Genomic DNA, 15,214 nt, shown 5'->3' with positions numbered 1-15,214 from the left:
CAGTTGAGATTGAACTCATCCTAGGAGCTAACAAGTACCAGTCTCACCTCCTCTAACACCTCCAGTTCAGGGATTGTCAGCCTTATCAACGAGTGTGCCTTTTAAGCGGCTCTGGAGCGGTGGGTAGGTGTTGCTCACGTTGAGTGTGTGTCCACTTACTCTTTGACATGCTTGCGGCAGGGCACGGAGTTTCTCATGCAGGTGCCGGTGAGGATGTCCACGTTGTCGACGATGACGAAAGGTTTCTCCTCCAGGGTGACGATGGAGAGGTGGTTTTCGTCGGCATCCTCATCCCCGTAGGAGTTATACCGCGGCCACACGGGGAACATCAACGACAGCGTCCCATTCTCCCAGCGCCCCATCTGTGTGTGCGCAGCCACACACACACACACACACACACACACACACACAAAGTCAGGGACAGCCATCTTACTTTAAGTGTTTTGACTTTTTAATTTCCTTGCTCCTTTGCAAAAACACAATGCTCATTTGTTACCTTCTCCCATATCCTTTCACTGTTCAGAACGATGACAACCAATTTGGGGTTGGCCTGGTAACCATCGGGAGTGAAGGATAAGTCACGGCCGTCATTCCATACGTGCATCATGTGTCTGAAACACATGGGAAAAAAGAGAGTAGGAAGCTGCTATTTGTGTTCGCTTTGCATCTGTTTAAGTGTTTGTGAGAACGAGATGCATTTGAAATAACAAGTTAAGCACTCTGTAATCACTGCAAGAGTATCCTCTTCAAATCAATGCTGTGTTCACCCACTGTGTGTGCATGCATGCCTGTGTGTGTGTGTGTGTGTGTGTGTGTGTGCATCTATTTGTGTGTAGGAGGGGGAAGAGTCAGAGGCCACATATCTCCCCCATCAACATTCTGCATTGATTTCTCCACAGATACGCCTGAGAGACGAGCCACTGGTGCAACAAGGCTGCCCTCACTCTCTTACTCACTACAGTTATCTTGCATACGCAACTAGATCCTTTTGCTGAAACATTTACACACTCGCTAAAGCGAAGCAGCAGAGAGGAGTAAATGAACCGGTATCACACACAGTGATATGGGATTAAGAATACACTCACTCTGGTAAAACAATTTTCAGGAGGAGAGGATGTTCTGAGAGTTAAGACTGGGATAACAGCACGAATTCCCGCTGGGGGAGAGGAGGGCTGTCTGAGGAAGTTTACTAAAAAGACCAAATCACAAGAGGGACAGCAGCTGCCCTAAACAGACAACACGTTTTCCTCAATGCCTTGTGTTCTGCTTTATTACAAGTGGTGTGATTCATTTTGACACGGTGTCAAACAGAGTTGGGCGACTGATGCCAGCTGACTGGAATATCATTTGACACAAATTTCCAGCTTTACAACTGTTTTCACAAACATTTTTCAATTTGGCACAAGAGTCCACTTTCATATTCATATAGAGAGAATTATTTTCTTTCCTGGTTTTATTTTCATTTATGTAAACACAGATTTAGTGCATGTATTCAAAAGATGCTTTAGGCATGAACAGATTCATGGCTTCTTTATTCTAAAACCAGGAGTTCAAGCAGAGAGCTAAAATACGCTCCTTGTTTGTTCTGTGAGCAGGACAGGGCGCAGGGCCATGAAAGATTCATGCATAAACTCAAATATTGCGACAGAAAGTCAAGATGCATAAAGGGAATGGTTTGAGTGCTGCTTAGCATGCGCCCTGCGGGTGAAAACTATGATAATTACACTCCAAGTCAAACAGGTGGGATTTTATGTTGTCTCATCTGGAGGAGCGGTATTAGAGTTGACACACATAAATATTGTTGTTGGACGGTGGATTAGCAAGGGGTACATTAATCATCTGCTTTACAAAGACTTGGAAACAGGCCTGTGCTCTTACAAAGCAGACTGCATCACACCGAGCAAAGAGTAAATAAAGGTCCTCGTCTCCCTCACGTGCAGACGCTGCAAACAGCTCTGCCGTGGGTATACATACGCTCTCTTAACAAACACAAATAATTACATTTAAACCTACAGAGATACACATAGGAGACACTTCTGGGTGCTGCGTAATTGAACCTGCCTTTGCCATTATGGATTGCAATGCTTTTAGCTCTGAGCGGCATGTCAAGACAAATATATATTTTTGCCTTAAAACTCTTCATGGTGTAGCAGGTGATGCCCTTGTCACAGTGCATTGCCACAGCTGAATACATATAGTGGAAACACTGTTGCAGTCTATTCTGGGAAACTGCTGTCTCCTCCGATTTCAGGTTTTTCCCATTTTTGGGAAAAGATTTTGATCTGAACTGATGAGGCTGGCTTGTTTTGAGGCATGTAGAAAGGCAGCTTATACATATATTTGTGTTTATATTCATATGCATGCGCACATGTGTATTCATGTCATTTTGATGGTAACAAAGCAAAATGTGCAACTGCATTAAAAAGGGTTTCAAAGATTTCTAAATGATTGTCTTAACTTGAAATTCAGCGGTGGATTTAAAAGCTTCATCACAGAAATCTAAAAAATACCTGCTATTGTAAATGCCGTGTTTAAAACGTGGATCCTTTTACTTGTATGTGTAGAACATTTTTCTATTATTGAAGTACGCTGCCATTGTGTGAGCACTTTCTAAAAGTATGAATAAAGAAGGAAGGGAGGCTCTCACCAAACTCTGTATTATGGCAGGGAGCATCTTTTCAACAAAAAAAATAAAAAATAAAGTGACAGCTTAGGGGTTTGCATGGTACAGTGGTTCCATCAAATAGAATAACCTTTTGAAATTTACTACAAGGACAAACCTCAATAAAAACCTGAACAATTGTGGAGACCAAATACGCTGAACCAGAGTCGCAGACATTAATGCCTGTCAGGCGAGAATGACGGGGGATCCAACGGGATTGATGGCGTCTTTTAAGTGCCAGATTATGTTGTCCTACTCCTCTCCACCTCACGTTGTTTATATGCACACTGCGGCAAGATCTTATCTAGACTAATGTATGCAGAATCCTGATCACAGCCTCACCACTTCCAAATCAGGGTAAGGAAATCCAACCTGTCAGTTTATTATCACAAAAATTGGCTGCAGTTGTTTTGACAAATATGCAAATTCTATCTAATAAGTTAGTGAAACAAATGGGGTACCTCTGACAGGAAGAATAAGACTGCTCCGCAAACAGTTCGAGCTCCTATTGAGGTCTGAGTTATATTGGATCAACCTGTCAACAACGGCCGTATTGTATGTGCTTTGATATATACTGTAACGGGCTAATAAGAGTGAAAAATGGGATAATAAAGCCATAATGGTGAAAATCACACAGTGGCTCTCATTCTAATGAGGCAGCTCATAAGTCACTGCAGATGTGCAGAGCCCAGCAACCTGACCTTCGTGTTTCCAGTCGGTTTTCTGAAGATTTCTGAAGTGAAAATCAAATTTTAGCCACTGAATGCCTCATATTCAAGACGCAGTCACAACATCACAGCAAACAACCCGACAGGAGGCAGTACAATTAACAGATTTCACAACTGAGCACGTTCGGCATGAAAGCGCTCGCATGCGCGTCTGTTTATGCCCATTTGTTCTGCGTTTCTTGTTTGAAGGATTTGACTGTTTCCCTCACAGAGACTTCACAGAAGAGTACACACACACATACTGACATGCACATGTGACACACACACACACCTACCAACACACATGTGCCACCCACAGAGCCACGTAACAAGAAAAAAGAGAGAACAAAGCTCGTAAAAGCTCCTTAATCCCGACTTAACGACAGTGAATTCAGTCATGTGATGGACACGCAGAAATACACAACAGTACACACTGACACAGGAGGCCCTGGTTAACACAGGGCAGCAGGTCTGCCCCAAGTTCAGTCCACAGTCTCTCAACTCAGGCAGCAGAATGAGCTCATGCACCGAGCAACAAGAGCTAATAGTGTTAAATGTCATTAGACGTCACAGTGTTTAACGCTGCTGTCATCTCTGCTTCCTGTCTCACTTCTGCCTCTCTCGTTAGAACATTGAAAAGAGTTATGTAAGACTGTTCAACCCTCAGCTACAAAGACAAACAGGCTGATGCAAGTCCCGAAACCTTCATCCCCTCACACACACACACACGCACACACACACGCACACACACACGCACACACCTGCGCAGGGCGCTCGGTGGCAGCTTCCCGGGGCTCCTGTCGGACGCTGTGCTGTAGCAGCTGCTCTGGGCCTCTGGCAGCTCCCCCTTCTCCCGCAGCATGGCGGTAGCTGCAGAGGATATGATGCCCACCCCGTCCCGCACCCGCGTGTCCAGCGGGTACTCCCAGTCATCGTAAGACACGGAGATCATACCCAGGGGAAACATCTGAGAGGAAAGGAGAGGAGGTCTGAGAAGCGGCACATATGGTGCGAAAGATTCAATTTGATTTTTTTTTACCCCGATTTTAAACATCCATGTGTATCTCTCAAATGTGTCAAGCGGATGATTTATTGGTTCTGTGTGCCTCCCTGAAATGATCATATCTGCTTATTAAATAAGTGTGAGCAGACCGTATGTCCACAAACTGAACTCATTCACTCATCCGGGTATCGCCTACACCTGGAAAGTGTCAGAGGAAAGAAGATGTGATAGCTCTCTAAACCAGACTGAGCAAACATCAGAGATGCCAGCATGCCAGTCTTTCAGCGTATCCTACAATACTTTGTTTTTACATTTTAATTTGCCCTAACTGTGGAATCAGATCTGTGTCTAAGAAAGAAAACAAAGGCGGAAAAACCAACACAAACGAACTCTGAGCTGAGGAGAAAGACGGACGAGGAGAGGAGGATAAACATTCGGGTGGCTTTTGAGAAAAGGTAAGCAAACACGGCGTGTTTCCGTTCTTAATGTGAGGGGAACATTTGAGCTGATTATACTTTGCATTATTTATATACATATTTATATGCTATTTGGATAAAAGCTACCTTGCTGTCCTACATTTTGAGAGTGAGTGTGTGTGTAATGCTATCAAACATCTTATTTAGGGGCTGAGCAAATGTTTCTCAGCAGAGAGAGAAGAATATAAACAAAGCAGTCAAAAAAGACATGATATGAACAGTCAGTGTGATTTGCTGCTGTACTGTCTTTAAGGACAGTTTGACATTTTGAGAATTATGATCATTCGTTTTATGAATTGATTAGATGAAATGATTGCTACCACTCACATAGTTGTCCGTTAAACATCAGCCAGTTAGCTTAGCTTAGCACAAAGACTGGAAACATGGGGAACCAGCCAGCCTGGCTCTGCACACAGGAAGCCGCTTCCTACCAGCACTCACTCATGAACATGCTGAATCTCATTAGTTTAATCTGAACAAAAGCAAAGTGTAAAAATGGGGGGTTATGTGCCAGAAACAGCCTGGAGTCTCTGGCCAGCCGAGACACAGTCGGCACAAAAGAGTTGCTTTTATATTTGTTTTTGTGCGGATTTAAACAAACACGATTCAGTATATTGTGTTAATTAGTGAGCTAAGTGGCTAAGTGCTGACTACAGCTTTATGTTTGAGCCGCTGATACCAGACTGGTGTCAATCTTCTCATCTGTCTCTAGCCAAGAAAGTGAATGAGCATTTCCCAAAATGTCAAGCACTTCTTTCATGCTGAATTTCATATTAGCTGTCGATGACAAAGGAGAAATACAGTAACAGATAACCAGCAGCGGCCTGGATCAAAAACACTGCTTGTCTTGTCAAACTGCTCAAAAGCGTCACGTGTTACTTCACATGGACCTCAATACCTCGGGAGTAAAGTCTGGGTTGCCGGTGGTGAGGCTGGATACGATCCAGATGTAACCGGCTCCTATCAGGCCCAAGGACCGAGCTTCCTCTAGTATATACCTGTCGAGCAGCAGAGCGAGACAGTCAATAAAGATTCATTACTGAAATATGGCAGCATATGACAGAGAGACAGGAACAACAAAAGAAAATGAAAGACACAAACACTCACAAAGCCTCATCCTTGGAGCAGTACAGCAGTATAACAGGACTCTGGATCCTCTTGAGGGCAATGTGTGATTTAGAGTTTGGGTCTCCATCTATAGCATCTAGAGTCACCACACTCTGCAGGTCCCAGCGCACAAAGCTGTAACAATACACCATTAAATAATGCAAGTACTTAATCTTGTCAGCCGCAGTAAATAAAGGTTAAAGAGAGTGTGTACGCGGGGAGGTGGACTGTTTACCTGTGATCCACAGTTGTCTTCAGTGTGCTGATGAAGTCCTGGTACCCGGGGAACTTGGAAGTGACGATAGAAAAAACATGCCAGTCGTACTCCTCCATGATGGCGAGCATGAGCAGAGCTTCCTGCTGCAGAGCCGCGCCGAACTGGAAGAACGTGGACTTCTCATCCTGCAACGACACACAGGCCAGCAGCAGAGACAGTCAGCACATCTGTCTGTGGAAGTGATTTAACCGTGGAAAGGAAGAAAGAGTGCGGCGAGTGAGTTCAGATGAGACTCAAAAACCTGACAGAATTAAAACCATCTTCAATTTAGCAATCAGTGAGTCAGAACCCAGACGGTGACCGCGATGAGAAAGAGTGGAAGTGTCAGAGAAAAGGACGAGGAGAGAGGGAAAGCAGGAAAAAAGAGGAAGAGAGTGAAAACTGAGAGAGTGAGATTCAGTCGACAAGTGAGACTTCACTGCGAGAGAGTGACTGCTGGCAGCCGGGGGTCCTAATGGCTGCAGATAACTGCCTCATAACTCACAGGTTTGGCTCACTTCAGCCCTCAGAAGACAAGATAACAACAGCCGAGCAGCGTCTCCAAAGATAACTGAGCCAAATACTGTGCTGTAGTTCAATGTTTAAAATGTAGCACACAACAAACAAATCAGACTCATTAGTGCCAAACATCATTTTCCTGTGCTTCACAGGAGAGACGCCGTGTCATTTTACAGCAGTCTCATTTGAAGTCAGAGGACATCCTCCATAAACTGTGGCTCCACATTCTGCAGCGTTAATTCAAAACGCCATGTACAGTTAAATCATTTAGTCTCAGTATTAGAAGGAGATGGAGGGTCAGTGTGAGAGTGAGAGGCAGCAGCGAGCGTTACCAAAACCAAAGCAGCTATTAAACAGAATGAAGCCCAAAGTGAGTGTGAAATAAGTTGCTAATGATTGCAGAATGTATGTTTGCGTAAAGCGTAAGCTGAGTTTCCCCCCGGGGACGCAACAAATAGACAGCAATGCAACAGAGAGGAGAGAGGGGAGAGGGAGGAGGCAGACAGGGAGGGAAAGAAAAGGCTGAAGGGGGAGAATAAGAAGGAGACAAATGCTCCAGTCGTGTGAGCGTGATTGAGATACCTGCTGCAGAGAGGAGTGGAAAAGGAGTGAGAGGCTTGGGAGAAAAACGAGGAGAGACGCAAACATCAAACCTCTTCACGCACACACACACTCACACACACACACACACACCACATGCACACATACATGCTCTGACAACCCCCCCGCAGACGGCATCAAAGAACGTGACACATTAAACATCAAAGCCCTCATAAACACACATGGAGAATCAGCTGTCAGCTCCCGTCTCTGTGCCCCCTCCCACCACCATCACCTTCGTGCATGTGTGTGTTTGTGTGTCTGTATGCCTGTAAACCTATACTGTGTCTGTAGATCTGTCCCTTACTTTAACAAAAAGCTCTCAGCCCCGGCCATCGCACACACAAAGCACACCCTGCAGAGATTTAACTCCCCTCCCTCCACAGCAACAAAAAAGGAGGAAAGTGAGAACGAGAGAGGATGAAATTGTACTTCAAAAAGATCTATCTCACTGTTTCCATCTGTGTGTGTGTGTGTGTGGCTTTATACTTTGTTCAGATTTAGAAAAAAGAAAAAAAAATCTCCCTCTGTGTGGCAACAGGCACATCCTCAGCTTTGCCCAGATAACACCAACACACAAGCACAGATACTAACACGCACAAACACCCACTTACACCCTCGCAGATACAGCACCAGCGTACAGCTGACACTCGGACAAATCAGTGCTGCACGCCATCGCTTACCAATTTATCAGTCAGCAAGACAATCTGTTGATTGATTAAAGGACAATTTCATTTCATCACAATGACACGGGTCATATTTTTGTAGTTTTGTCCATTACTGGCTATGATTATATTTGTATTTGTGTTATTAGAGAGAAGGGCGGCACGGTGGCGGTTCGATCCCCGGGTCGGAGGGGGCCTTTCTGTGTGAAGTTTGCATGTTGGTGGGTTCTCTCCAGGCACTCCGGCTTCCTCCCACAGACCAAAAACATGCTCATTAGGTTAATTGGTGACTCTAAATTGTCCTTAGGTGTGAGTGTGAGCGTGAATGGTTGTCCGTCTGTATATGCTGCCCTGCGATCGACTGGCAACCGGTTCAGGGTGTACCCCGCCTCTCGCCCGTTGACAGCTGGGATGGGCCCGCGACCCCGAAAAGGCAGTCGGGCGTAGACAATGGATGGATTATTACAGAGTACTGCAGTACTCTCTAATGGATGGATTATTAGAGAGTATTATAGTACTGTCCAAAATAATTGCTGAGATTGATTGATAGATTGATAGATTGATAGATTGCAACAAAGACCTGCAGGGTCATCTGAGCAGTCAGATGATCAGAGAGACAACAGTCAGATTATGTAAACCACAGAGTGGTTGCACCCAGCTGTGCGGTCGTTCAGATGAAGCTGTCTATCACTGCAGACATGAGGCCACGTCGAGCCGCTCTCTGCTTGGGTGAGGGGAGGGTTCACGGACACTTTGAAGGTGCATTAGGTCACAGAATAGTAACTACTTGTAAGACTAATGGAGCTGCAGTAGATGACCAGGGATGAATGCTGGACAACTGTGTGGTCCATGGCATTCAGATGAAAGTGCCTGTCAAGCCAGTGCGGCCAGTCAATGCCAGTTAGCCTCAGAGTACAATGCAGATATAAGGCCGGGTCGTGCCACTGATTATCTGCTCTTTGCTTGGTGTGACAGTAGGATTTAAAGGGACCTTAAATATACATTTGGCTAAAGGCTAAAGAAAGGTGCTGTCAGAGGGCCCAGTAGATTTATGACGGCACAGCCTGATACCCACTGCAGGGCCTGGTGATAAATCCAAACTGCACAAATATTTAACATGAATACAGAGCTGCCATAGGACGCTTCATCCAAACGTCAGTCGTCTTTCTTGATTGTTCAGGAAAGCTGTGTGTTTATCAGGAAGTCGGGCTGTAAACTGTCTGACAGTTTGAGTGATAATTTCACCTTTGTTTTCTCTTCCAAATCCAAAGGTTTGTTTAATGCCTGTATAATATAATGAGCCAGAATTATCCTTTGGATCATTCATCAAGCAAACGCCACATATTTTCTCTTACTCAAGTTTGAAGGTTTGCTGCTCTTTTTTGCTGCCGCTGCCTTTAGTTGGACATAATAAGTTTTTCTTAAAATTGGGCCATTTTTTCACATTTATGCATTTAATTAAAACAAAAAAACGATTCTTCAATTGATAATGAAAATAATCATGAATTACGCCTTAACACTAACACACACACTGTGTTACCTTGACCCGGAGTGTGTCTGAGGAGAGCGCCGAGGAAGCAGCAGAGGTGCTGACAGGCCAAAACGCCACGATTCATAAGACGTCATCACCAGCATAAAAAGGTGAAGCTGCTCCAAAAAACTCACATGCATCCGAACAGTTTTTTTAATCAATTAAACAAACCCGTCTCATCAAAATTTTAATGTGCAATCTTTAATCTTACAGTTCATACTTAATTAATCATACGAGCACACATACGTAGTGGGCCTTTATATGGCGACAGACTGAGGATGCTGCAGAAGTGATGCTACATGTCACACATGTTCATAACATGCTTTTAACATGTTTAATATTTACACCTGTCATCGGGGTCTAACCCACATACTTCCTCTTAAATACCTTCATAATCTAGGGAGGGGAGGGGAGGGGAGGGTGGAGGGAAGAGGAGAATTCAGAATGAAGGAGGTCAAAGTCCTTTTAGAAGACTGAGGGGTGAAAGGGGAAGATGATAGTTGCTGGTGGTTGCTGAATTATAAAGGATAAAAAGAGATGTTGACACAGACCTGCATCTTCTCATCAAATCACACAAGTCCACCAAGAAGCTTGGACATGAATAATGCACACACACACACACACACACACACACACACACACACACACACACACACACACACACATACAAATGTAGTTCCACATTATAACTCACATACCTAGAGATTTACTGATGACTTTGTGCATCAATTATACAAATACAGTGAACTTCATGTACAGTTTCTCATCCACCCACATGTGGGCACACAGCACACACACATGTGTACATCCACAAAGGCCCCTCAAAACACAGCTTTACTCAGCCAGCACACCGATAAATAATACACCACCAAAACCAAGACAGTATCTCACTTCTTCTCTCTCCCCCTCACACACACACACACACACACACACACACACACACACGCTATTTCACATAAAATTTCATTTTTGTTTACAGCAATCAGATGAAAAAAATATGAAAGTGTGGAAGGGGCTGTACAGATCCGGGCTAATGAGGGACGAACTGACACATTTCTAGAAACCGTCAAGAGAAGGAGTCATGTGGGCTCCACAGGAAACAGCTGAATCCTACAAGTAGAGAAGGTGGATTAACATAAAGACGGGCAGCCGAAAGCTACGAAACAATAACTGAAAGACTGGTAGAAGAGTACATGACGTGGGGCAGCACAAAGAGACAAGGATGGAGATAGTATGCAGAATAATGAGGAATAGATGGGGGTGAGGAGGAGGATGATGATGAGGCCAGTACTGTGCTATATTAATATTTAATGCGGTAGGTCAGTCAGGATGGCGCAGCTACATTAAGTTGGCCTGACAAAGTATGGCCGCAGATGCTGCTAAGCACAGGCCCACTTAAGTCTGCACAAACTAGCTTAACAACACAAGTCCTTTGTCAACAAAGTGGAGCTCGCTGCAGCTTCGAGGGTCAAAAAATATGTCATTTGCCAAAAACTTAGAGTCACAGCGACAGAACTACAAAAGCAGTTTTTCAGAATGATATTCTGCCCAAAGCAGAGTTGCACAAAGGATGAAATACATCTCCACATTATTCTGGTGAAGTGAACACGCAGACTCACTGGCTACTCAGAGCTGAAGGCTCTCCACGTCCAGGAGATTTCAGACTCAGGTAACTGACACCAAAAGCTAATCTGCTATACAAATGATATTAGTAGGTATTTCTAACGGATGAGCAAACTTGAGATTGAGGTCACGTAGTAATTAATAGATATGTCCCATCCAGATGATGTGAATGTGAATGTGCTTCCATCACGATGAACATAAAATACTAAAAGCCTACTTGAACTTCAGGTCATGGCTGTCTCACTCACGTACATGAATTAAAGGCAAAATTTTCACGGGGCATCCTGGGATGACACTGAGGAAGCCAAATAATTAGACAGATAATTTAGGACTTGCAACTTTTAGGGCAGTTTGCAATGATCTATTAAGACGCTTACAAGGCAAAGAATGTCTTTAAAAAATGGCCACAGATAGATTTCATAGTCCAAATATGACAGTTATGAATCTAAAGAACATATGGAATTAAAAAGACACGCAGTCAGTTTGTCAAAAAAAACAAAAAACAAAACTTAATCCATAAATACTAATGTTTAATATGGTGTGTCTTATTTTCAGTGTCAAAACAGGCCTTTTACACGGCAGACATTCACATCTCTTAACAGGAAAATTATAGGTGTAATTAATAACACTGATGATTGCAGCTAACATTACTCCTCATTTGATCGAATCCCCATTAGCTTCCACAAAGGAGTCGTTAGTCTTTCTGAGGTCCACACAAAAACTACAACAAGCGGTATCACTAAGAGAAGAAAGATGGAAAATAAGGCAAACACAGAGATCACAAAATAAGTGAAATGACTGTACATGTAAGCTACAATGAAAAGAAAAATGAAATTGTCACAAATCATTTGTACACCTGTGCTTCCCTGCTATGACAACCCAAAAAGTCTGCTTTTAGAAATGGTGGTAATTCAATTCACTGTGGTACAAAATGCTAGTGAGAGAGAATCTGAATACAACTCGTTCCAGTAAAGCGTGTGATATTATCTTCTGCCTGTTCCCAGTGTTAAAAACAGACACACAACCCAGGCAAAGCAAGCTCACCTCAGGTATCACAGGAAATATTTCCACCTGGCAACACCGGATCTTGTCAGTATAATTAGGATTAATTAAACACTGTGGGTTAGTATGTTAGAAGGATAACGGTGGGCATGCTGAACACGGGCCTGTAAAACTGCAGTAAAAAGCGACACAGCAGACCACACAGATTGTCTGTTGCAGTCTAATGCTGTGTAAATGCTCAGCAGATGTTCTGCAAACCCTAGTGCTAACAAACACCACTCTAAATCCATCCGCTAACAAAGAATTAGCTCAGCAAAGCCACTTACAAACAAACACCTAGGGTAGCCCAGGAGAGGAAGCTGTTGTCACTTGACCAGCGTCTGAAGTAACAGAATATCCACAGAATATCCGATCAGACAGAGCTGTGATGTTACAAAAGCTTTTCAGGTGTTGGCAGTATGAAGGCACTTTCTTCTCGAAAAGAAATCGACACGAACATAATGAATTTTTGGTGTTTAATCCGAGAGTTCATAGGACCTGTGAGTAACAGTTTTATGAGCATAATAGTTAAACATGTAACATCAGACGTCATTCTTTGAACATGACATGCTGGAAGCTGTGAGCAGGGCCAGCGCAGTCAACCTCTATAGTAGAGACATACCATAAAAAAGTCTCTTGGCACTGAGAGAATGTAAAGGCAGGTCCCTCAATAGCTAACAAGCAGCGGTCCCTTAAGCACTGAAAGCTCTTCAGTTTTAGAAGACAGAGACAAGTCCCAATGCCCACATCCACTAACCCAGCACAGAGTTTCCACACTCCCCAGACTGACAAAGAACTATAGCATTTAGCTTGCCGACACTGGCTCCCAGTGCTAACAAAGACTACTTTAGTATTTAACAAGAGGTATGTCCCAATGCTTAAGTCTACTGTAGTATTTAACAGCCTCACACTCCCCAGGCAAACACAGAATAGCATTTAACACAGCGCAGAGCCCCCAAGCTAGCATAGCCTAGCTCAGAGTCGTGAAAGCATTAGGTCTCACCACTAACTCAGACAAGCATGTAATGGACAGCAGTGCGGCCGTGGACTGACAAAGCGCACAGCCATACCCACAGGATGTAACATGGGACTGGAATACAGCACGTCTCCTGACACTTGGAAACACGTTTTCCTCCTCCGGCATAACTCTTACTTTTTCCAGACAAAAGTTAAAATAGTTGTATATTAATTTCACCACTGAGTTATCCAGCACTTTCAAAGTGGACCTTCTGTAGAGGCCCGGATTTTTGTAGAAATGTGATGGCTAAGGAAAGTAATTTGAATTTTATAAGCAAAGATAATTAGGATAAGCCTGCAGTAGAGCAGACTGTACTCGTCTCTGAATGTGGCAAATACAGTGTTGGGTTCAGATGGCCCGTAATGGCAGAGGGAAAACAGTAAGTCCACTGCTTTTAGACTTAAACCATTTGAGAAAAAAAAAAAAAATACAATGCAATCTGAATATTGCTAAAACAGTAGAACAGGAGCTACATTTCAAGTGCCATATAGGAACCTTAGTCAATGAGTTTTCCATAACACATTCCTGCAAATGTTTCACAATAAAAGCCTTGATAAGAAATGAGGGGTTTCTGTCCAGTGAACCACGGCTTCTCGTTTGGAATGGAAACAGGTTGCGTTGAGTTTATATCAACAACGTGACGCAGTATTCTTCACAGGGCAAATGGGTACGGCTCAAAAGCTTCATACTAAGATTCTATAGAAAGTGAATTAGAAATAAAGGCCTGCCTCTAATATAAGCCTGCTTCAAATAAAGGCCTGGTTCCATCTACAGCTGAGGTAAATAAAGGCCCCTGAGAAAATATGGCCCTTAAAAACGAGTTCTTGTTATTACACAACTCAAAACTGCCTGTTGAAAATCTTTAAGAGGAGAATTCAAACCACACAAATTCAGACAGATGTGATGTGAAATATTCCTGTGCTATAAATTCATTGTTATTATTTCAGCATTAAGTATTTAATAGTCGTTAAATTTAATTTGTTCAGTTGCTTCCCAAGACAGATACTTTACTCCACCAGTCAAGACAATTTGTGTCTAGGATGAGCTGCCTTGAGCATTTTTTTTGCATAAAACATTTAAGTGCAGTGTACCAGTGTAATTTTACTTTTTCCCCATTGTCATGAAAATCTGAAACCACCATCCAGTCAGAAACTAACACACTCTGTTCTACCACAGGTTTACCTTAATTATCTCAGGGAACTCATAAACTCACATTTGTTTTAAAAAATCCATTAAAAACAGCTCGCAGACATATTGCTGCCTTGAACACAGTCATCCATCAAACCCATGCAATATTCTTCTTTTTGTCAACGTGTCAGTCGAGATTTTTTTTTACAGTTTTAATGGGATTTTTAGTGTAGCAAAAACAAATTATCAGATACTAATACATGATGAGATTATCAGGAGATTAGAGATTTAGTAATCCACTGTCACACTCCTTGTAATGTGCCAGAGATGGAGCTACACTGATTGAACCAGGTGAGATATCTGTTCCCCAGACAACCATCAACACAGCCTTTTGTTTACCTTGGCTGGGAGTCTGTCATAGGAAACGTGTGTATATATGTATGTATGTGTGTGTGTATGTATATGTGGGTGTGTGTGTGTGTATTTGTACATATATATCCCAGTAATTGTATATTTGCCATCTGACACCTAAGATATCTATCTATCTATCTATCTATCTATCTATCTATCTATCTATCTATCTATCTATCTATCTATCTATCTATCTATCTATCTATCTATCTATCTATCTATCTATCTATCTATCTATCTATCTAATACTTAGTGAGTACTGCTGAATGCTTAAGTTACTCAAACCGTGCTGTTTAGGTAGTTTCTTTCTGAATTCTTGTTGTTTCATGATGTTTCTCAATTGGTCAACTGTTGTAAAAAGAGTGAATATAAAACATATCCTGTTACTTTGTGTGTCGGGTTTTGATCATTCACAACGTATTTGATGAAAAGAGGGAATGGTACATTTACAACAATTACTGTAGAGA

General features: G+C 42.9%; 1 protein-coding gene across 1 annotated transcript in view; it reads right to left on the bottom strand.

Moving 5' to 3' along the window:
* grin2ab (glutamate receptor, ionotropic, N-methyl D-aspartate 2A, b) overlaps window positions 1-15,214 on the bottom strand; it is an 87,873-nt gene that overhangs the window by 22,278 nt on the left and 50,381 nt on the right. Inside the window, exons 5-10 of the mRNA XM_070973079.1 lie at window positions 6,191-6,357; window positions 5,956-6,090; window positions 5,747-5,846; window positions 4,131-4,336; window positions 497-611; window positions 160-362 (exon numbers count right to left, since the gene is read on the bottom strand). Coding sequence (XP_070829180.1) covers window positions 160-362; window positions 497-611; window positions 4,131-4,336; window positions 5,747-5,846; window positions 5,956-6,090; window positions 6,191-6,357 — 926 coding nt within the window. The remainder of the gene's footprint in view (window positions 1-159; window positions 363-496; window positions 612-4,130; window positions 4,337-5,746; window positions 5,847-5,955; window positions 6,091-6,190; window positions 6,358-15,214) is intronic.

Source organism: Chaetodon trifascialis, chromosome 2, assembly GCF_039877785.1.
Source record: "Chaetodon trifascialis isolate fChaTrf1 chromosome 2, fChaTrf1.hap1, whole genome shotgun sequence".
Taxonomy (NCBI): domain Eukaryota; kingdom Metazoa; phylum Chordata; class Actinopteri; order Chaetodontiformes; family Chaetodontidae; genus Chaetodon; species Chaetodon trifascialis.
The sequence above is the reverse complement of the archived record's forward strand: the minus strand, read 5'-3'. Positions and strand labels throughout refer to the sequence as shown.